The 23,269-nt window shown below is 37.8% G+C and overlaps 4 protein-coding genes across 4 annotated transcripts; all 4 read left to right on the top strand.

Moving 5' to 3' along the window:
- Positions 1-4,138: 4,138 nt before the first annotated feature.
- LOC142879602 (uncharacterized) lies at positions 4,139-7,383 on the top strand. Its single transcript, XM_076012995.1, has 7 exons — positions 4,139-4,293; positions 4,994-5,117; positions 5,259-5,392; positions 5,561-5,843; positions 6,137-6,149; positions 6,340-6,569; positions 7,004-7,383. Exons 1-7 carry the CDS (start codon positions 4,182-4,184, stop codon positions 7,284-7,286), a joined length of 1,179 nt encoding a protein of 392 aa, XP_075869110.1. The 5' UTR covers positions 4,139-4,181; the 3' UTR covers positions 7,287-7,383.
- A 6,305-nt stretch (positions 7,384-13,688) lies between these two features.
- Positions 13,689-16,614, top strand: LOC142879601 (fucolectin-5-like). The gene is made up of 4 exons (XM_076012993.1): positions 13,689-13,707; positions 14,338-14,602; positions 15,313-15,439; positions 16,558-16,614. Exons 1-4 carry the CDS (start codon positions 13,689-13,691, stop codon positions 16,612-16,614), a joined length of 468 nt encoding a protein of 155 aa, XP_075869108.1.
- Positions 16,611-18,468, top strand: LOC142879600 (fucolectin-1-like). Its single transcript, XM_076012992.1, has 5 exons — positions 16,611-16,840; positions 17,050-17,213; positions 17,365-17,647; positions 17,807-17,970; positions 18,458-18,468. The coding sequence occupies exons 1-5, from the start codon at positions 16,611-16,613 to the stop codon at positions 18,466-18,468; spliced, it is 852 nt and encodes a 283-aa protein (XP_075869107.1).
- A 47-nt stretch (positions 18,469-18,515) lies between these two features.
- On the top strand, positions 18,516-22,512 carry LOC142879599 (uncharacterized). Its single transcript, XM_076012991.1, has 7 exons — positions 18,516-18,618; positions 18,834-19,095; positions 19,333-19,470; positions 19,614-19,913; positions 20,105-20,238; positions 20,448-20,730; positions 22,491-22,512. Exons 1-7 carry the CDS (start codon positions 18,516-18,518, stop codon positions 22,510-22,512), a joined length of 1,242 nt encoding a protein of 413 aa, XP_075869106.1.
- Positions 22,513-23,269: the final 757 nt, after the last annotated feature.

Here is a 23,269-nt window from a genome sequence, read left to right as displayed (position 1 = left end):
TTATCAACAAGACTTAAACAAACAAACAAAAAAACTCTCTGCACGTATCGCTTTATAAAATGCCAGATGCAATTTTCTCTCTTTCTGCACTCGCCCACTGTTCATGTTGGCTCCAACAATTTTCTCCTGTAAAGTATTAACTGAGAGGTAAATGAGATATATGTGAATGATATATACATGTACATATATATATATATATATATATATATATATATATATATATATATATATATATATATGTATATATATATATATATATATATATATATATATATATAAAGGAAACAAATACCACAGTGAAATCAGCCCTATAGTAAGCCCTGATAATTGTATTACACATATTCTGAAGCAACTCTGAGGTGCAAACTACGTGAACCAGCTCGAGCCTAAATTAACTTCTATTGGCTGAAGTCACTTTATCTATTTATTGGCATTCAAATTGATTTCACCTTGCCTTTGTAATGTGTCTTTTTATGAGCTGGTCAATCGTAACTTTAATAAACACAGCAAACGAACAAAATTAAAGGGGGAAATACACGGCAGGATAAAGGAACACAATATTAACTGTAAAATTATGTGCAACAACATTTTTTTCCAGGGAGAATAAAAGATGAGCCTGAATGTTTACTGTCTGTCTAGGATTTTTGCTTACAGACCTCACTGTTCCCTGACTGCCTGTCTATCCAACTGTAATTATGCGTATCCTCTTTTGGGGTGACCCCCACTCCACGAGTCCCATTTGCCCCTGGAATCTTTACGGCTCCCGAGCCAGTTGTCATGGAAACAAGGAGTACGCCAAGCACATTGTCCTCCCTTGAATGCAATTAATATTCAGCCTGATTTATCCTCTTTCTTAGGAGAGGCTGGAGACGGGGGTAGATAGATTTTTTTTTTTTTTTTTTTATGTCTGAATTGTAGGGTGTGTGGACGTGGAGATTGTGGGTTGGCTGATTGGACTAACATGGCTGGATAAAGGAGGATTATGAATGGAAATTTGAATGATTTAATAAGTTGTCGGCGCAATATTGAGTATTTTTTCTCCTGTTCATTAAGGAACCTTGGAGAGAGTAATCAGGGATATGTGGTTTATGACACTCCAGGCAAAGAGAGATGTAACTAGTATTTCTTTCTATTAATTTGGCATGCTAATACACAAGAGCAAAACATTTAATACAATATCTTTTTTCATCAGAAGGAAAGGCAGAAGGGGCTATACATCTTTGCTAAGCAAGCGTGTATGATGTTGGAGGCTGCTGTTTTAAACCAGACACTGATTGAACACTCGTCATTGTTTTTATGAGTCTGCGTGTCATGTTTGCATTACTTCATTCAGGATGGAGTGGGGAGGGGAGGGGGTCTAGGGTCCATGGGGTCGGACAATGGAAGCAGAAGGACGCAGATACATGAGGAAGCAGTGCCAATGAAAGTTAAGGGAGGAGAGAGAGGGGGGAGGAGAGCTGGAGAGAGAGCCAGGTGACAGCCACACAGAAGCAGTCGGGTGGAAAGAGCCAAATGCTGGAGCCAATTAATTCCTTCCACATGTTTTTAGACAAAAGCTTTTGTACTTGACCCTCCTGCAAGTTGAGGGAGGGGATACGTTGGGGACGGGTGTGGGCACAAGGGGGAGGGTAGTTGAGGACAGAGGGTGTGGCAAACCGTAATAGCAATGGGTGGAGGATCAGGAAGCCAGGACACCTCCTCCTTCTCTCCTCATATCATGTTTTAGCTTGGCTGCTTCAGTCCTGGTTGTTTGGTTTGTTACGACTGGCTCGAGATGTTAGAAGAGGAAGATGGAAACATAAAAACCCTCTGGAGATCAGTAGGTGTAAAAGAATTAAAATAGGCTTTATTATCCAAAACAAAAAGAACAAGGCAAAACTACAACTGGAGGGAGACCAAATGATGCTGTTAATTCAATAAACAAAGATAACAAAAAGAGACTCTTCAAAAAAACGAGAGCTGTCTACTTAGAACATAAGTTGTCAAAAAGGAGAAAAGAAAACCTCGCTATCTATTTTACAAAACCAAAATACAAGAACAGCACCTCTAAGCCCTACAAACTCTAACATAAATTGCACTACTCAAGTCAAAGTTAGCTCGAAGCTCAAAGATAAATAAGATAACAAAAATCTAGCCCTCGGCCGCTCTACGGTCGTTTTCTCTCACAAAGTTCAAAGTTTATGGTGCACTGTCCCGAGGCGTACTGGCAGGGAGTTCAGTCGCCCCGAAGTGTAGAAAGGTGCTGCATAAGTAGCCGGCTGTCCCATGATTGGATGCGTGTGGTTGGTTGGATGGTAGACTGCAGGCGGAGTCGAAGGCGGGACTGAGCGCACCAATCAGTGGGTGGCGGGGGAACACACCTGGATTTGCATAATTAAAACACAAAGTGATACAGAGGGAGGAGGCGAGACGGCAGGTTTGTTTTAGTTTAATATTTATTTTGGTTTTGTTTGCTTATGGTGATGTTTTCAATAACACTTATAAGACCTTGTATAAGTCCGCATCCTCCCAGTTTTTGTCACGAACTGCGTCATAGTAAATAAGTAAAAAATAAAAAAAAATAGCAACAATGTGGTTTTGGTTTCCAAGCTGCACATGTTTATTCTCCACATTTCAACATTGAAATAAAACCCAGCAGCACTAACTGTCTTAACAGAGCTCAAATACCGGATTTTATCGGGAATTAGGGATTTACTTTTCTGAGTATAGGCCTGCAGAGAAGGCCTCGCTGAGTCAGGCAGCAAAAATGTTGTTTTTGAAAATTGTCTGATAATTGTGGAGCAACGAAAGGTGCTCATCAAATGTGGCTTTCCAAAACGTGTTCATTCTGCCAATGGCAATAGTGCTACCAAACAAAGTAAGCATATTTTAGAAGTGTGAATATATATATATATATATATATATATATATATATATATATATATATATATATATATATATATATATATATATATGTATATACATATATATATATATATATATATATATATAAATCCTACTCGTGGAACACAGACATTTTTGTGCAAAGGAATGGATGGCCGCTACTTAAATATTGTGAATCCAACAAAGAAAAAAGTTTCCCTGACATTGTGTGAAGTGGAAGTCATTGGCCAGCCCACTATTATCCCTACTCCATCACCAGGTTTTTTTTTTTAAGGCACATATCAACTTGCTTGCCCTTGTCAGGATAAAAAAAAAATAAGCTTTGTGACTTTTCAATGTAAAAACTGTAATCTTTGATGAACTGCTTTTTTTTTCTACAAAAAAAAATTGTCCAGAACCAAATATTGCATCCACCCAGTCCAGTCAGTATCGGGATTTCAGTCCTGACAAGGCTATTGATGGAAATCATGACAGCAACGTGAACCACGGATCCTGTCGCGGCACACGGACACATGTGAAACCATGGTGGAGATTGGATCTTTTTAAGCCTCATACAATTAAAGCTGTAACAGTCACAATCCGTGAAGACAAGAACAACAGGATAAATGGTGCTGAGATCCGCATCGGGAATTCTCTTAAGGACAATGGCAATGCTAATCCAAGGTAACAACGCAAAGCATATAATATGCATATTTATACAAACAGTTGAATAACAAAGATGTTGAAATCGTGATAAAATAGTTGTGATTTTTATTGTATAATGCTATCTTAGCTCATGAGCCAGACTAGACCCCAAGTCAATTTGAGAAGAAAGCAACAAGCAACCATGCTGGGAAAAAAATGCTACACGTGACTTGAATGCAAAACGACTTCAAGATCGCAAGAACCAGAGTCTAATTGACCCATCTTGACCCTTCTACTTTAAATGACCTGGAGGACTGTGAACATTCAGTCTCAATTAATGGTTTCCATGTGAAAAAGCATGTCACATTAAAACTGCAGGCAAACAAGCCATCACATCCCTTTAACAATTTGGCTTTAACCAATGTTACATTACGAACCATCATCTGTTTCATCCAATCCAGCAGGTGTAACATGTATGCGGCATTCAAATGGCGAAAAAGACAATAAAGATTCAATGTTGACTCACAAACTTACTCCCAGCTGGAAAGATTAATCTGCCCCATTGTGTTCAGTATTTCAGAGGCCTGGCTAACAAAATATTTGTTATCTTTATTAGATGTGCCATTATCAAAAATCCTACTCGTGGTTCAACACAGACACATCCGTGCAAAGGAATGGAAGGCCCCTACATAAATATTGTGAATCCGACAAAGACAAAAACGTGCTTGACATTGTGCGAGGTGGAAGTCATTGGCCAGCCCACTATTATCCCTACTCCATCACCAGGTGACAAGAACCCTTTTTTAAAAAAGGTCCAGTGTGTAAAACTTTTGAGGATGCCCAGTATTTAATGTGGCCCACCTGACAGCGCATTTCATATTGAAAGTACTGTCAGGCGAGCTTCCTTAAATACCAGACTTCCTGGAAAATGGTGACGCAAGATGGCAACTAACTAGGAGCAAGACCCTTGCTCGATGTATATTCTTAGATATATGAGAACCATTCTAAGAGTAGGAAAACCAAATTACTTTTATTTTCCTGAAAGTAAAAATAACACAAATCAAGATAAATTTTACACACTGGACTTTTAAGTTCAGAAAATGTATTCAATAAAATTAAGAAGAAGCTATGATTTGAAAAAAGCCACATGTTGTTATTCTTGACAAGATCAAATTAAGTTTTGTGACTTTTCAAAACAAACTCTATGTAATAAGATAACAAAAAGAAATGCAATTAATTCAGCTCTAGAGGTAAAAACTGTTGTCTGATCTTTTGCAAACTGTTTTTCTTCAAAAAAAAAAAAAAAAAAAAAAAGAAAATTGTCCAGGAAAAAATATTGCAAACGGAGGAACAGCCAATCAGTCCAGTCAGTTTGGGACTGCCAGTCCTGACAAAGCCATTGATGGAAACCAGGACAGCAACTGGAGTCATGGATCCTGTAGCACCACAATGAATTATGACACCCCATGGTGGAGACTGGACCTTTAAAAGACACATAAGATCAACACAGTGACAGTCACCATTCGTGAAGGGTCATACTACAACAGGATCAATGGTGCTGAGATACGTATTGGAAACTCTCTTGATAACAATGGAAATAATAATCCAAGGTAAAACAAAACCATGTGCTTGAATTTAAACAAGAAAAAAAGAATGTTGACTTAACCTGTGATGGATTCCTTGCGACTTATTTAAAAAAAATGGTTGTCCTGTGATCCTGGTTGTTTATAACTGTTTCTTTCTGCCATCAGATGTGCTGTGATCTCACACCCTGCTCCGGAGTCAACCAACACCTATGAATGCAAAGGAATGGAAGGCCGCTATGTAAACATTATGACACCTAGACAGAAGCAATATTTGACACTGTGTGAGGTAAAAGTCACAGGTCAGCCCTCCAAGTAGTCTGCTCCAACTGTTGATTTGAACCTTACACTTTATCAAGGAAATTGCTCAAATGAAGTATTTTTTTCAGAAGTTTGAAGTTTGATGATACTATTGATGATAGTATTTTTAGTGCCTTAAGAAAAGGCTAACCTCTTTAAACACTTTCCAGAAACAGACATTGCAAAGGGGGGAGTAGCCACTCAGTCCAGTCAGTATAAAAGTGCCAGTCGCAACAAAGCCATTGATGGAAACAATGACACCAACATCAACTATGGGTCCTGTAGCACCACAAAGTGTGAGCTGAATCCTTGGTGGAGACTGGACCTTTTGAAGACACATAAAATCAGCACAGTGACAGTCACCATCTGTGAAGATTCTTCCTACAAAAATATTGATGGTGCTGAGATCCACATTGGAAATTCTCTTTGTGACAATGGCAATGTTAATCCAAGGTAACAAAAATATGTGCTTCAAACATGCCTGCTGTCTAATTACGATAGGATTTTTGCTACAGTGTTTAAACAACATTTCAGAAGTACACTGAAAGCTAACACATTTTTAGCAAATCAATATGGATATCTCATACGATTTTTTTTATTATTAATTTTTATTTAAAACTTTAACTTTTATTTAGATGCTGTGATCTCACACGCCGCACCTGGGTCCAAAAAACACTATTTCTGTGACGGAATGGAAGGCCGCTATATAAACATTGTGATTCCGGGAATACTTGACACTGTGTGAGGTGGAAGTCACCTGTCAGCCCTCAGAGAAACCTGCTCTAGCTGGTGATTAGAACCTATATTTGTTCAACAACTCTATAAAAAAGGAAAATGTGTTGATTCTGCAGTAAAATTATCAAATATGATTAGAAAAAAAAAAAAAGTCGTCCAGAAAATAATCTTGCAAATGGGAAAATAGCCACTCAGTCTATTCAGTATCTGAAAGCTGATGCTGATAGAGCCATTGATGGAAACCATGACATCAGCATGGAACCACGGATCGTGCAGCACCACACTAAATCTCTTGAACCCTTGGTGGAGACTGGACCTTTTGAAGATGCACAAGATCAACACAGTCACAGTCACCATCCGTGAAGATTCACATTACAACAGGATCAATGGTGCCGAGATCCGTATTGGAAATTCTCTTGAGAACAATGGCAATGTTAATCCAAGGTAATAACATTTATTTTCAGAATCAGATTAAAAACCTTGCAATACTGATTTGTGTTTTGACTTAACACCATATCTAATGATTACATGAGAGATAAAGTCAAATATTAAAACAAAACAAAACAAATTGTTAGCCTAATAGCATAATTGCCTAAGTCATTTTGTGGCAGAATTGTGATATTTGCCTAACTTTACCAATGTGCTTTCTAAAAAAAAATGTGTTTTTTCTTGTTTTCCGAAAACGTTGAAATATGACTTAGGCAACTATGCTATTAGGCTAACAATATTAAGTTCAATTCTGCTTCTGAACATCATTACATTTGACTCAGTAAAGTCACACCAAACTGTTATACGACATGCTTTGGTTAAAAACTGTCTCTTCTCCATGCATATTATGTTTTGTTTTTTGTTTTTCACTTTTGATTCTGCATCAATAGCTGTGCAGTGATCTTGCACCCTGCTCCTGGGACTACAGAGATCTTTTTCTGCAATGGAATGGAAGGTCACTACATAAATGTTTATATTCCTGGACAGAAACAATATCTAACACTTTGTGAGGTGAAGGTCACTGGTGAACCTACTAAAAACCCTCCTTTTGCTGGTAATTTGAATCCTCCTATATTATATTATATTAATATATTATATTGTAATTTTGTCAGCCATTGTTTATCATCAATAATATATATGTTTTGGTTTGCTTTCTTGTTATGCTTGAAATAACTCAAAAGCAGAACACAGTGCAGACTTGAACATTAAAGCAACAATACGTTCTTGTAACGAAGAGACATTTTACCTTTGGTTTAAGTCTGAGGAAAATCTCTCAGCTTTTCACATGAAAGCCGTTTCTACTAAAATCCCTTGATAATTTTTTATTTGTTTTACCATTAAAATAATAAAATTGTAATCATCACAATGACATTTTTTTTTTTTTTAAACTAATAAAAGTATTGCTCTTGTCATTAGGTATGTGAGTCTCAACTGCCTGGCATGCAATGAGGTGGAAGGTCATATTGCTGACACTGATTCCTGGGAGGGTTGAAGGGGCCTGTTAAACAATGATCTTGAATATGATATTTTATCATACATGTGTATTGTCTTTCCTGATGAACACATGTTTCTTCTCCACTTCAATAAAATACCTTTGCTCATTCTCACGTGTTTCTTCCTGAGTTTCCATAAGGGGGTTTGCTCTACCTGAGCATGAAATATTAGCACATTTTTAATCTGAACACAGTGTACTTTTTTATTAGTAAGTAAGTGTTTAGGATCCCTTTATCCCAACACTCCTGTCCAGGCCAGTGGCGGTTAAATAGAGGACCGGGACATTTCCCTCTGGGCCAGTCACGGTAGTGGTTGTTCATGTTTGTGGCTTCCAATGTCCCGCCTCCACTGGCAGTTCTTTTTTCTCTCAGGTCATCTCTTTTATAGGTGCCCTTAATAAACTGTAAATGTTCGGAGTGTAGGCATTATTCAGTCTAAATGTATTTATTTAGTATTTTATTTATCTTATTACTTATGCAGAGGCCCTTGTTACCATCCTGCTCATCAGTCTGTGTTATTAATGCTGTCTGTGTTTGTGTCTGTTCCTGAGGAGTTTTAAATTAGGTTGAAGTGAGAGGGCAGACAGAAAGGGACAGTGAGAGAATACAAGAAGGCAATAGAGAGCATAAATAACTTGAAGGCCTCAAACAGAATTGCAAAAAACCAAAGAAGCCATGACAAATTTTTTTTGAAAGTATATTAGAGTTTAAGAAAGAAGGTAATCAAAACACAGAAAGAAAAACTGCCAACATTCTCCAAACCAGCTACATATTACAGAAGAGTATAAAAAATTCCAACAAATTCTGGGACAACTCGGTTTATGCACGGGACACTCTAAAGTACTTCCTCATTAATATTGTCCAGCTCACTTAGTCAAACGTCAAAGTGGGCAGCTGTGGGGATAGACATTATATGACGTTACAATGGTGGTTTTACTTGTTTGTAAATGTGTAGTTTATTATAGTTTGTATAGTTTTGTAGCATTAGCCTCTTTGTTTAAACAATAAAGAGGACAACTTTTACATTTCAGCGTCATGAAAACAAAACAGCCAAACATTGCTGTGCGCCGTTGTGTTCTGCCTAAGCTAAATTTAATTTGGGTATTAGTTTTGATAAATTTTCTAAAGACGGCAAGTCACGCAAGAAATTGATAGTTAACGTAGGGAGAGGCGATTATAGCATAGTCCACCACACTCGTGTGTGTGCTGTCGGCATTCTCAATTTGTGGGTGTCAACGACCCTGCCAAGGGTGAGAGAACGAGACTGAAGCATGGCGCTTATCCTGGTGCTGCTCCTGTGTTGTTCCCCTGGAACACCTACTCACTTGGAGAGAGAAGGCCTGGAGTGTGGGAATGAAGAGACAGACTGGAGTCAATGGATAAAAACACTGTTAACGTTGATGTTAATACAAAGCTTTGTATTATACAGTTAGTTGTAAAATATTAAATGAAGTGTCATGGTTTATATTTTAGGGTCTTTAAAACAGCCAGCTTTTAGTGTGTTCACACAGAATATTGCTCTCTTGCAACTCAATTACTTTTAATTAGATAATAGACAATTGGTACACAGAGCAGGTCTTTGGTCAAAGCATTAAAAAAGGTCGGAGACCCATGGTTTTAATCTTTCTTTCTTTCTTTCTTCTCTTTTAATTTATGTTAATGTTAACTATGCTATGCTGTAGCAGCTAATGCAATCATAACAGGCAAGTATATTATTGGCTACATTAGGCATTCACTGAAAGCATTATAAAATGCATAATTATTATCATTACTCTCTTTTGCCTACGCTTAAATTGTGTGGCTTGTCATTTTTCGACATTGAGTTTTAGCATCTTGCCCTCACCGTCACCTTGCCTTCCTCGGTTTTGCTAGAAACTGAGAAACAGAAACAAGGATTATAGCACACATAGAACTAAATGATGATTTGAAAATAACACATTTTTTTCCTCATTGCCAGTCTGTTTGCATAAAATATGAATTTCAGTGAAGAAATAAAGCTTAATTACGTTATGTGATCAAAGTCACATGTTACAACAATGTGGAACACAAACTAATGTCAACAAATCTGACGAGGCTAATAATAAAGTTGGCAGGCTCGCTGTGGTAGATATGTATTTACCTTAAACATGGATACAGCTGAATCCCTGTTCTCTGAGGCTGGAGGACATCATCGAATGTCCCCGAATTTGCTTATAGACGTCATTGACGGTAATGGAAAGGGAGTCCAAAAGACATGTCGTACCATATGCCATTGGAGTTGCGACCGGCTTATTGATGACAGTCAATGCACTTCCAGATGCAACAGGAAGTATCCAAGCTGCATAAGCAGCATAAACCCAACTTGAACATTCAAAGCAAATAAAAACCTGACGGCTGAGCCATCCAAAATGGAGACAATCAGATGTGGACAAAAATGTGGGTCCCCTTCCCTTACCTTAACGAAAGAAAAACTCACAATGGTCACTGAAACAACTTGCAACTGACAAAAGAAGCAATGAATAATGAATATAGTTTGAGCTGCTTATATGGGTCATTATCCTGTTGGAGGACCCATGGCCTGTGACTGAGATCAAGCTTTCTGACAACGTAGCGCTGTGAAAGCAATTTAGCAACACTTGGGATCTTGGCAATCAGACGCAAAGTATACAAAGTGTGGAACAAATTGAACAGACAATTTTTGAATTACATGGTTTTATATTCTGAGAACCTTTGGCATTCTAATTTCAAGGACTCCTATGTGTGAACTCTCTAATTTGCCCTCAAAAAGGGTTAATGTATGACTCCTTTCATTACTCCTTCTGTAAACTAATTTGGTTAGAGTTTATACAAAGGGTTTAACACTGTTTGTAAAATGGGATGGGAGTCTTGTACCACAGTCATAATGTGTTTACTTCTACTGACATTTGCCACATACTGTCATAACTTTGAATTCTTATTGGAAAGGTTGACAAATTCAATGAATGTGGTTGGGGCCACACTATTTTACATCTTTGAATCAGCACAAACAAAAAGAATGATCAGCTGATCTGCGAAACGACGATGATATATTTTATATGTAAAGAAAAGACAATGAATGCTGTTGTGCACTTTTTTATACAATGCAAGACTACCTAACTGTAATGCAACTACCCCGCTAGAAGATGTTTTAGTTAAATTATTTTTCATTAAAAAGAAAAAGTTTAATACTACACAAAAGACAACAACAGTCTAAATACAAGACAGAACATCAGTGCCACAAAAAAAGATGTCTAAAAAATTATGCAGTCATTTCCTACAATATTTGTCTTTTAGAGTACACAAAGAATATATGCAAATGTGAGCTGGTTAAGTTTACCAACAAGGTATTATTGACAAGCTAATGCCTCGTGGAAACAGTGCAAAATCAACCCTCTTAACCAGGATGTTACCTAATCAAACGGATGTCTATCCGGCCTGAAACACATAAAAGAACCGTGTGGAATAGATTAACATCACAGACCCTTCTGAATGTTCAAGGCTTTACAAGTAGGTCTCAAATAGGTTTACTGAACTTGTCGTCAATTTAATATAATGGTTTAAGAAATGTTGTGACTTTGCTCATTAATTTTTCAAGTTCATTTACTAAAAATCGGCTAAAAAGTTTTGCTTAATTCTGCAAAGTTTTCCACATTAATTATGGCACTTTCTTCAAAGGATGAAGGTTCTGGCTTTGCTCCTCATCTTGTTTGCTCAGACTGAAGGCTACGGTAAGAATCTTTATGAAGGAATTTCAATTTAAGCAAATACCGTTTGCATCCCTGTCACTCATTGCACAATTAAGTTGATTTTTTTTGAGAGCGAGAAATCCAATTTCTATGTGCCTGTTCATATTACACACTTAATGTGACTTCTAGCAGTTTTGAGTTTAAACTGTGTTTAAAATGTGACGGTGAAGTGGCCTGCATGTGCAAAAGAGATCCTGAGGTTACATGACCACGCAGGCATGGATTGTGTTAATGGAAGTAGATGCGGAGTTATCCCCTCTCAACGTGTATTTCGAAAAGAAGAGGGACATATTTTTTGCTCTGGCCTTTTGTGGTCCAACACAACCTTTAGTGCAACATCTTTAAAATGGAGTGTTTTAAAGCAGGGTCAGAGTCAACAGTGGTAGGATGGAGATGTAAGTGGCTTCACTGACAACGACTTTATTTAGGATTTCCGAATGACAAGAAGAATGTTTAACTACATCTGTGACCACCTCTCCGTAAAACTTATACAGGCAGAAATGCACTAATCTCCAGATCTCTGAGTTAGACCATATGTCCCTGCAGTCAGAACGTATCCTTAGTTTTGGTGGTGTTGAGGTGGAGATGGTGATGGAGTTGTTGGTACAGTCTCCTGGGGCAATCCTGTGCTACTGACCACAGTGTCGGACAATGCAGTCCATGACACATTGCCATATGTAACTCCCATATCTGTCAGTTTGTATTAGAGCAGATGAGGCTGGATGGTAGAGTTGAGATACTCTCTAAAGATCTCTGATCCATGGTTTTCCTTTAACATGTAAATTAACATGTTCTTTTGTGAAGAGATGGAGAAAGTTGGACTTCTTTTGAATACTGAACCATTGTTATATGAATATTTGATTAACTTAAATCTAAACCCTGCTCTAGATACAAATATCGCAAAAGGTGGAAGAGCCACTCAGTCTAGTCAGCAGGGGACCTACAATGCTGACAACGCAATTGATGGAAATTATGACGCCAATGTAAAACAAGGATCATGTAGTGTCACAAGGACTGAAATAAATCCATGGTGGAGACTGGATGTTTTGAAGACACATCAAATCAAGACTGTGACAGTCACCATCCGCGAAGATGGATTCTACAAAAGTATTGATGGTGCCGAGATCCGCATTGGGAATTCTCTTGAAAACAATGGCAATATTAATCCAAGGTGATGTCAAACACCTAAACTAGGCATTATGGTTTGTGTTTAGTTTTAAACCCAATTGTTGAACTTATAGTACCAAATTTTGTACCTCATTATTGACTTCTTATCTGGGTACTGGTCTAAGGGACAGTATCCTTAGCAAAGAAGCCAAGACCCCCTTACCAGGACATTATCCCTAGCTCTTCTGGGGCACTTTAAGGCATTCTCAGAACAGCCAGCATTTTCCAGCATGTCCTTGGTCTGCATCGAGGCCTCTTCCTGATTGAGCATGTCCAAAACCCCTCCACAGAGAGGCATACTGGACAGATCAAAATGTTAATCCAAATTTGACTTGTTAATTTTATTACATTAGAGAAAGTATTACAGTAGGTCTGATTGTTGCAGTACAATGTGACATTGTTGTGCTTCAACATGAATTATCTTAAATCGTTGTATTCTTTTTCCCTAGATGTGCCTTTATTTTAAATCCTGCTCGTGGTTTATCTAGCACATATGACTGCAATGGAATGGAAGGGCGCTACATAAACATTGTGATTCCTGGAAAGAGGACATATTTGACATTATGTGAAGTAAAAGTCACTGGCAAGCCCTCTGGAAACCCTCCTCCAGCTGGTAAATTGTACTCTATTTTTTGTGAATTTTGAAGTACTAGTGTGTGTGTGTGTACGTTTATTTTATTTTTTTTATTGCATTGTCCAGAAACAAACATTGCAAAGGGAGGGATAGCCACCAGACAGTCTGTCTGGGAATGGTTTCACATTAATCAAGACAGCATGGCATGGAATTGAACTGTTTAACAAAAGACATGCTAAATTTGCTAATTTTTCATGTTCAAAGTGATTGTCACAAACTCCAACAAATTTCTTTATTTTCTTTCGTTTCTGTCTTCTAAATCATGGAGCATCAGAAAGGATCATTGTAAAGGGAGGAATAGCCACTCAGTCGGGTCAGCTTGGGAATGGCAGTCCTGACAAAGCCATTGATGGAAACCATGATAGCAACTGGAGGCATGAATCCTGCAGCTCCACACTGCATATGTTGAATCCATGGTGGAGACTGGACCTTTTGAAAACCCATCAAATCAAGACTGTGACAGTAACCATCCGTGAAGATGCACACTACAAACTGATGAATGGTGCTGAGATCCGCATTGGAAATTCTCTTGAAAACAATGGCAATATCAATCCAAGGTGAGAACATCGTCTGCTTGAGACTGAGAGTAACAACACTAACCGTCCTGGTTTGTTTTAGTGCTTAATTCAAAGAAAAATATGTTGATTAGCTCTACCAGATAGATCACAAATGTCTGTTGTCTTGTAACCCTCTATCAGATGTGCTGTAATCTCAGACCCTGCTCCTGGATCTACTAACACTTACAACTGCAGTGGTATGGAAGGCCGCTACATAAACATTCTCATTCCTGGAAGATGGCAAGTCTTGGCACTGTGTGAGGTGAAAGTTACTGGTCAGCCTTCTGAAAAGCCTGCACTTCCAGGTGAATAGAACATGGTATTTTGACCAGTACATGAATTAAGGGAGATAGACATTTGTGGAGAGATTTATGTCATTTTCAAAGTGTGTGTATATATACATATGTATATATAAATATATATATATATATATATATATATATATATATATATATATATATATATATATATATATATACACATTAATTACAGCCATACAGCCATAGATACTATATAAATACTAACAGTATTAAAAATTAAAAAATAAATAAATACACAATACATACTGTTTACATATACAATACTTTATTTGCCAACCTGTCATCAACTAACTCTTATAATACATTCCAGAAACAAATATCGCAGGAATAGCCACACAGTCCAGTCAGTCCGGGGCTGGCAGTGCTGACAAAGCTATTGATGGAAATCATGATAGCAATGTCAAACATGGATCCTGTAGCAACACATTGACTAACTTAAGCCCATGGTGGAGACTGGACCTCATGAGGACTTACAAAATCAACAGTGTAATGATCACCTTCCCTGCAAATGGACTCAAGAATGCCGAGATCCGGATTGGAAATTCACTTGATCACAATGGCAATATTAATCCAAGGTTACCTCACTTTCACACGCCACATTGAGAATGAGGGAATCTTCACACCTACACAACACAGTTCAACAAAGACAAATCCTAGAACATATCATCATAATGGATGGTTCATTTGCACGGCTCTGAACACTTATCCAATTCTGATGTGAATCAAACAAACGAACCATGGTGTGCCAAAAATCAGTTAACTCAGGGGTTAATTTCCAAGTGCACACTAGTTTGGTTGGTTGTAGGTGAGAATGCATTCCAACCCAAATAGAGAAAAATAACCAAAACAATAGGTATGGTGGGAAGAGGAAGTTAATTGATGGCACATGAGGAGACAACATATGACGGAGGAGGGAAAAAGGGAAACAGCACAGCATCAGTCTCTCACTCTCTCTCTCCCTGGCAGTCATAGGATCTCTCTTTTCTTGCTAACTGCTGAAACTGTTGGTATTAAACATTTAATTGGTAGGAACACCAAATCAAAAAACAAAAAATCTAGGAGGACAGCATAGTAGCTTGTGTCACATCTCATCATAATGTGTGACATGCCAGCTTACCAAAGCAAATGAAAAATGCAACAATCTTTGCCACTTAACCCGAAAGGCAATTGTATATGTGTGTGTTAAACTGACACATCAATATTTTAATAATTAATAATAAAATATTTTTACCACAATTTATATATTGTTATGTTGTTTTCTTATCTCACTTTTCTCTATTATTAGATGTGCTGTGATCTCAGTGGCTACTCCTGGGTCTACCAAAACCTATGTCTGCAATGGAATGGAAGGTCGCTACATAAATATTGTTGTACCTGGAAAACGTCAACAACTGATATTGTGTGAAGTGGAAGTAACGGGTCAGCTGTCAGAAAACACTGCTACAACAGGTGATTTGAATCATGACTTATATCTTGGAAACCAGCCATGCCAAAAATTGTACTGTCATGTCACTTGACAAGTTCAAAATGTAAAAAGGGTCTTTTAAGTTTTTTTGCAAATTTAACTCATTTTTTGTTTTGTTTTTGTGGTTACTTGTGAAAATGTACACTGGGTCACAGCACAGCCATACTTCTTCCCAGTAATTGCACAGATGAGGACACCACTGCGCCACAAAGTGACCATTTTCTGAAACAGCACATTCTGTGTATCTTCATAATCTGTCATTTTATATTAGACAGTAATATGATAATAATAATAATAATAATAATAATAATAATAATAATAATAATAATAATAATAATAATAATAATAATAATAATAATAAAAAAATAAAAATTGGCTCTTAGATGAAAGGAAGAGCTTATTAGAAGTAAATAAAATATAAATATTGGATAAGACGTGACGTGTGCGAGTGTGCACACACATACAATTGATTCATTGAAAAAAAATATTTAATGAACCCATTCTGGTTATTTGGTACCTTCGAAAGAACTGCTTTTGCCATCGCTATCTGGTATGTAAATTTAGTAAGTTCACTAAAAGTTGAGCACAATGTTTAGTGAGAACAAAAAGAAATCCTAAGAGACCTTTGGGAAACCTGTCTACTTCTTGCAAAATTTGTTTCCGAAAAAGAATTAAATATAATCACATGTGGCAACCTTTTAAGCTCCTCTCTTGCGCATGTATGTACGCCGAAATGTCTAAAATAAGAAAAGTTGATACAGAATGAAGTTAATAATTTTTTTAACAAATGTACAAAACTTAATTTTGTTATATAATTACAAATGTGTATACTGTTTAAGAAAGACAACTTGATTAAGTAATCATAACAAAAGAAGACAGGTATTTTATAAAATGATCAGGAAATATTACATTAACACTCTTACAGTTACAACCTGCCAATTGACAAAACCAATAGAACGGATGTGGACCTCATTGGAAAGACCATTGATTCTACTGCTTTAGCAGAGAAATGTTTTGCGAAGGTTAAACTCACATTTTAAACATTGTGTCTCTTATGTTGTCCAGAAATTAATATCGCACAGAGAGGAAAAGCGACTCAGTCCAGTCAGCATGGCAGTATGAGTCCTGACAAAGCTATTGATGGAAACTCCAACACCAACTGGAACCATCAATCCTGTAGCAGCACACTGAATAATAAAAGTCCATGGTGGAGATTGGACCTTTTGAAGACTCATAAAATCAACACTGTTACAGTCACTATCCGTGAAGATGGGCATTACTTCAGGATCAATGGTGCTGAGATTCGCATTGGAAATTCTCTGGAGGATAACGGCAATCTCAATCCAAAGTAATAACATTTATTTCAGAATGAGAATGAGAAAATAAACTTTTAGAGTTAGTACATCAACAAAGATGGTTGACTTAAATGATATTAACAACATAATTTGAACTTCCCCAAGATTAGGTTTATTGATTTTAAATTTGCATAAAAATGAATAATTAATAAAATGAATAATTGTGGTTGTTCCTCAACACTGACCCCCTCTCTTTTGATAGATGTGCTGTGATCTCAAAACCTGCTCCTGGGTCGACCAACACCTATAACTGTAAAGGAATGGAAGGCCGCTACGTAAACATTGTGATTCCTTCACAGATGCAAATCCTGACACTGTGTGAAGTGAAGGTGACTGGTCAGTGCTCTGAAAAGCCTGCCCCAAATGGTGATTTGAATAAAAACACTTTTCTCGTAAAAAAAAATTGCATTGAAACAAACACAAAAATGCTGAAATGTCTTCTTAAAAATGTTTTCGGAAGTTTCATTAGGCAAATAATGTCACATTCTCTGATCTCATCTACCTTTTATATACCTAGAAAAAAATATTGCAAATGGAGGGGTAGCCACTCAGTCCAGTCAGCATGGGAGTGCCAGTCCTGACAAAGCCATTGATGGAAATCATGACAGCGACTGGAATCATGGATCGTGTAGCTCCACAATAAATGATATGAGCCCATGGTGGCGACTGGATCTATTAAAACCTTATCAAATCAAGACTGTGACAGTCACCATCCGCAATGATAGGAATTACAGAAGCATCACTGGTGCTGAGATACGCATTGGAAATTCTCTTGATAACAATGGAAATCTTAACCCCAGGTGACACAGTCTGCATGAAACTGAGTAATATCTATACTCTACTTGTAAATTTTGCTGTTTCAGGCAGATTGATATATCTCTAACTGTTATGAAAAGATTACATATAGCTGTTGTCCTGTAACACAGGAGCTTAAGACTTTCTCATTTCTCCAACATTAGATGCGCTGTCATCTCAGACCCTGCTCCTGGGTCGACAGACACCTTCAATTGCAGTGGAATAGAAGGCCGCTACATAAACATTGTAATTCCTGGAAAAAGGCAATACTTGACCCTGTGTGAGGTGAAAGTCACTGGTCAGCCCTCAGAAAAGCCTGCTCCACCTGGTAATTGGGACAGTACATGTTGCTTTTCCTTTCTTTGTTTTAACAATGTCTTATAATTGTAATGTGACACTGTCTAGAAATGAACATTGCAAAGGGAGGAATAGCCACTCAGTCCAGTCAGTCTGGGGCTGCAAGTCCTGACAAAGCAATTGATGGGAATTCTGATACCAACTCGCTCCATGGATTGTGTAGCAGCACAATGACTGAAATTGGCCCGTGGTGGAGACTGGACCTCTTGAGGCCATACAAAATCAACAGTGTAACAGTCACTATTCGTGAAGATGGACACTATAGAAGGATCAATGGGGCTGAGATCCTGATTGGGAACTTTCTTGATCACAATGGCAATATTAATCCGAGGTACACACACACACACACACACACACACACACGCGGCATGATGGTTGTGAATTTCCCTGAATCAGGTTGTTTGGTTTAGTTTATTTGGCCCTTAGCTTTGACTAAAATGTTCTCCTTTGGTTGTTAGATGTGCTGTGATCTCAGACGTTGCTCCTGGGTCAACAAACACTTTTGTCTGCCATGGAATGGAAGGCCGCTACATAAATATTGTGGTTCCTGGAATGCAATTATTGACTTTGTGTGAGGTAAAAGTCTCTGGTCAGCCAGCTGAAAACCTAGCCCCCAAAGGTGACTTGAACCCATTAGTCCCTTCAGGAAAAAGTTTCACATTAATCAAGACAGCATGGCATGCAATGGAATTGAACTGTTTAACAAAAGACATGCTAAATTTGCAAATTTTTCATGTTCAAAGTGATTGTCACAAACTCCAACAAATTTCTTTATTTTCTTTCGTTTCTCTCTTTTAAATAATGGAACATCAGAAAGGATCATTGTAAAGGGAGGAATAGCCACTCAGTCGGGTCAGCTTGGGAATGGCAGTCCTGACAAAGCCATTGATGGAAACCATGATAGCAACTGGAATCATGGATCCTGTAGCTGCACACTGAATTTATTGAGTCCGTGGTGGAGGCTGGACCTTTTGAAGCCTCATGAAATTAAGACTGTGACAGTCACCATCCGTGAAGATATACATTACAAGAACATCCATGGCGCTGAGATCCGCATTGGAAATTCTCTAAATAACAATGGGAATTCTAATCCAAGGTGACAACGCTATCTAGAATAGACAAAAAATGGGTAGCAACTAATTGATTTGTCTTTTCACAGAATGAACAAGCCCAAGGGGATATTAATACCTGATCAGACATTCATTTCTTTCAGTTAAAGATTGTAATTTTCACAAGTTGTGAGATAAGTTAGGTTGCACTTATGCAACTCCTATTACAATGTTATCTTCTCAGTTTCAGTTTTTCTTCAGTGCTTTAACTTCTAAATATTTAGATGTGCTGTGATGTCAAATCCTGCTCCTGGGTCAACCAACACCTATGTCTGCAAAGGAATGGAAGGCCGCTATATTAACATTTTGATCCCTGGAAAGAAGAAGTTCCTTACACTGTGTGAGGTGAAAGTCACCGGTCAGCCCTCTCAAAAGCCTTCTCCAATTGGCAAGTTGACCTTTTTATTTTATTCATGACTGACTTAATGAAAAAAACACTAACTTAGAAATAGTAGCAAGTTCAATGGAAACAGCATGCCTTTCTTAAATTATTGTTCTTATTAAGTTCTTCACATTTATCAGAAACAAACATAGCAAAGGGAGCAATAGCCACTCAGTCCAGTAATTTTGGGACTGCCAGTCCTGACAAAGCCATTGATGGAAATCATGACAGCGACTGGAATCATGGATCCTGTAGCTCCACAAAAAATGATATGAGCCCATGGTGGCGACTGGACCTTTTGAAGACGTACAAAATCAGCACTCTGAAAGTCACCATCCGAAAAGATATTTACCACAAAAGGATTAATGGTGCTGAAATCCGTATTGGCAATTCTCTTGAACATAATGGCAACATCAATCCAAGGTATAAAAAAAATACTACAAATTAGAACAAATCTATACATTTTCAAGATACAAGCATTGAATTTACTAATAATAAATTAACCATTGTAAATGACACTCCATTAGGTATTGTATTTCCGCAGCACAAGTGGTTAGAAAATGTATTAGACTTAGACTTTATTGAGTTTAAAACTGTCTCTTGTATATTCTTAGATGTGCAATAATCTTAAACCCTGCTCCTGGCTCAACCAACACCTATGACTGCAAAGGAATGCAAGGCCGCTATATAAACATTTTGATCCCTGGAAAGAGGGAATATCTAACTCTTTGTGAGATTGAAGTCACTGGTCAGCCCTTTGATCATCCTGTTGTAACTGGTGAATAGAATCATGTATTTTTCAGAATTTATTTAAAAATGAAAATATTCTAATGGAACAAGAAATAAATATTTTGGACTTCTCTGCTGTGTGTGTGTGCGTGTGTGTGTGTGTGTGTGTGTGTGTGTGTGTGTGTGTTTGTGCGTGTCTGGATGTGTGTGTATTTTGCAATTTTCCAGAGACAAACATTGCAAAGGGAGGAATAGCCACTCAGTCCAGTCAGTCTGGTCACGCAAGCCCTGACAAAGCCATTGATGGAAACCATGACAGCAACTGGAATCATGGATCCTGTATCTCCACACTGAATCTTTTGAATCCATGGTGGAGACTGGACCTTTTAAAGCCTCATAAAATTAAGACTGTGACAGTCACCATCCGCGAAGACGCATTCTACAAGAGGATCGATGGTGCTGAGATCCGCATTGGAAATTCTCTTAATGACAATGGCAATGCTAACCCAAGGTAAAATACACATATAATGTACATACGACCGGTGGTTTGAGAGTGCTGTTTTAACCTTGTTTTGCTTTCAAAAAAAAAAAAAAATGTAAAAAATCTTTGCCATTAGATGTGCCATTATCTCAAATCCTACCCCTGGGTCGACCAACACCTATGACTGCAATGGAATGGAAGGCCGCTATATAAACATTGTAATTCCTGGAAAAAGGGAATACCTGACATTATGTGAGGTGAAAGTCACGGGTCAACCCTCTGAAAAGCCTGCTCTAACCGGTAATTAAAACATTATGTATTAATTAAGATAAGACTTGCATGAGGAAAAATACAATATTGAGCTTAAGCAGAATAGGCTTACCTTTTGAAGCAAACCTAAGCCCAGGTTTCCACAAAGAGCATTCTAAGTGTGACGTCACCACTTTTGATGCCACGCCACACCCTGTTCCACCGGGTGCGTCCTCGAGCTCCGGCTGGAGGAGTTCACGAGATTAACAATAATTTATTGTTCCCTGTCTGATCTATGGTCTGGATTGTTGCTGCATATTTGTTCAGTTTTTAATGGAGTTTTTGGCTGCATATATTGAACTTCAGCAAAAAGGACAGCAAGCTCATGTTCTGATAATTTTCTCTTTTTCTGATATTTTTCTCTCTTCTGTTCTGTGAGATGGCACAGTACACAGCCAGCAATACGCAGGCCAGCCAACCTGACCGCAATTCACTCAGGTGCCAAATTTGAGGGCGTTTGTATTCATTGTGGTTATTACACATAACACACATTAACATATTCTAATATGAAAATTGACCAGATCCACTATGCCTTCCAAGGATTGCATGCCTGAACAATGCAATCTCCTCTGATCTACTTCAAGTGTCTGGCTGGAAAAATGGAACACTTTTGGGACGCTTCTAAAACATTGGTAGGCCAAGTGAAACACACAATGTGCTTAATAAAAGAAGAAGCACTTGAAAGAACAAATCTATTCTAAAAACAGCCATACAAGTGATTTAGGATAAATTTCCACACCTGACACACATGTTTTGCACAATTAGTCTGCTGTCATCCAAATTTAAATTTTCACTAAAGCTGTTTTCTTGTTACTTTGAAGCAATTTCAAGTTTTGCAAATAAAGTATACAGGTTAATTCTAAATTTCCCAATTCTAAATACTATTTTTGTCTTCATATAGCCAGATATTGTTCATTTAAATATATAATTGATGCTTTTAGATAACACTTCAATATCAATATGAACATTTCAAACTGTAAAAGGATGAAATTGATTAAAATTAAATTATTATGAGTTTGCTGCGCTTCACATGAGCATATTGGAGCATGTAGGCTGCTCCTGCCATGCTACAATATACAATGGCCGCCGAGTCCAGCAACAACCTGTGGGCTGCTGCTGTCACTGCCTACAACTTCCCTGGTCTGGGTTAAGGACCTTGCAGTATTTTACCCTTCATTAAATCATTTGCTAGGTGCTATTGTGGATCAATGCTCTAAACAAAATCGTGCTATATTTTGACAAGGACTGAATTGAATTGCAAGTTAATTTGCTTCTGTATAAGAGGTAAACACAGCCTGAAAACAGATGCTTTAGCTGGACGTCTTTTTGACACCATTTGCATATGAAACCATTTTTGTGACTGTGCGACCCACAGGCAACGAGGCAATTAAGGCGCTTGTTATTTTTTCAATCTGTTTGGGACCCTTAATTCCCATGTCGACATTGCTAAAAAATGACCGATTTCCTTTTATCAATCACAGTCAGCAGGACTTTGATCTGTGAACTAGCAAAGCTCTTCTTCTTTGTCTTTGTCTTCAATGCCAAGTCGGTGAAGTGTGGGAGGTTGCGTAACCATATAGGCCACAGTCATTATGCAGATTTGCAAATCTCGTGAATCTAGTGAATATGTGCTCACGCACAGGTGGAAAAGCATGAGAAACTTATGACAAGAATATAAGTATTTTTTTTCTCTGAGGCGAATTGACTTGAATTGCTTTCAGTGGAATCCTGGGGTTACATGTTATTCAAATAATTACCAACTTGACAGGGAAAAAAATATTGCTGTTGAGTTGATTTTGAATTTTCCACTATATAACTGCATTTCTTCAATAACCTTTCTCAACAAACATTTTATGTTTGTCAGATAAATATCAGAACAAGGGGAATGCCAGGTCTCGGTCCTTGTTATGAACTGACTCAATAAATGTTTTAACATTATCCAGAAATTAACATCGCAAACAGAGGTATTGCGACACAGTCGAGTGAGTCTGGGATTGGCACTCCTGACAAAGCTATTGATGGGAATTCTGACCCAAACTTGAAGCATGGATCCTGCAGCAGCACAAAGAATCTCTTGAGTCCATGGTGGAGACTCAACCTCCTGAGGCCATACAAAATCAACAAAGTAATAGTCACTATTTGTGACAATGTTCTAAAGATCAATGGGGCAGAGATTCGAATTGGAAATTCTCTCGATCATAATGGCAATGTTAATCCCAGGTAACAGAATCTTCTTTTTTAGAATGACAATCAGAACTAA

Source organism: Nelusetta ayraudi, unplaced genomic scaffold (assembly GCF_046127955.1).
Source record: "Nelusetta ayraudi isolate G7.1 ecotype Tasmania unplaced genomic scaffold, CSIRO-AGI_Nayr_v1 ptg000136l, whole genome shotgun sequence".
Taxonomy (NCBI): Eukaryota; Metazoa; Chordata; class Actinopteri; order Tetraodontiformes; family Monacanthidae; genus Nelusetta; species Nelusetta ayraudi.
Note: the sequence above shows the minus strand (reverse complement) of the source record. Positions and strands in the feature narration are given on the sequence as shown.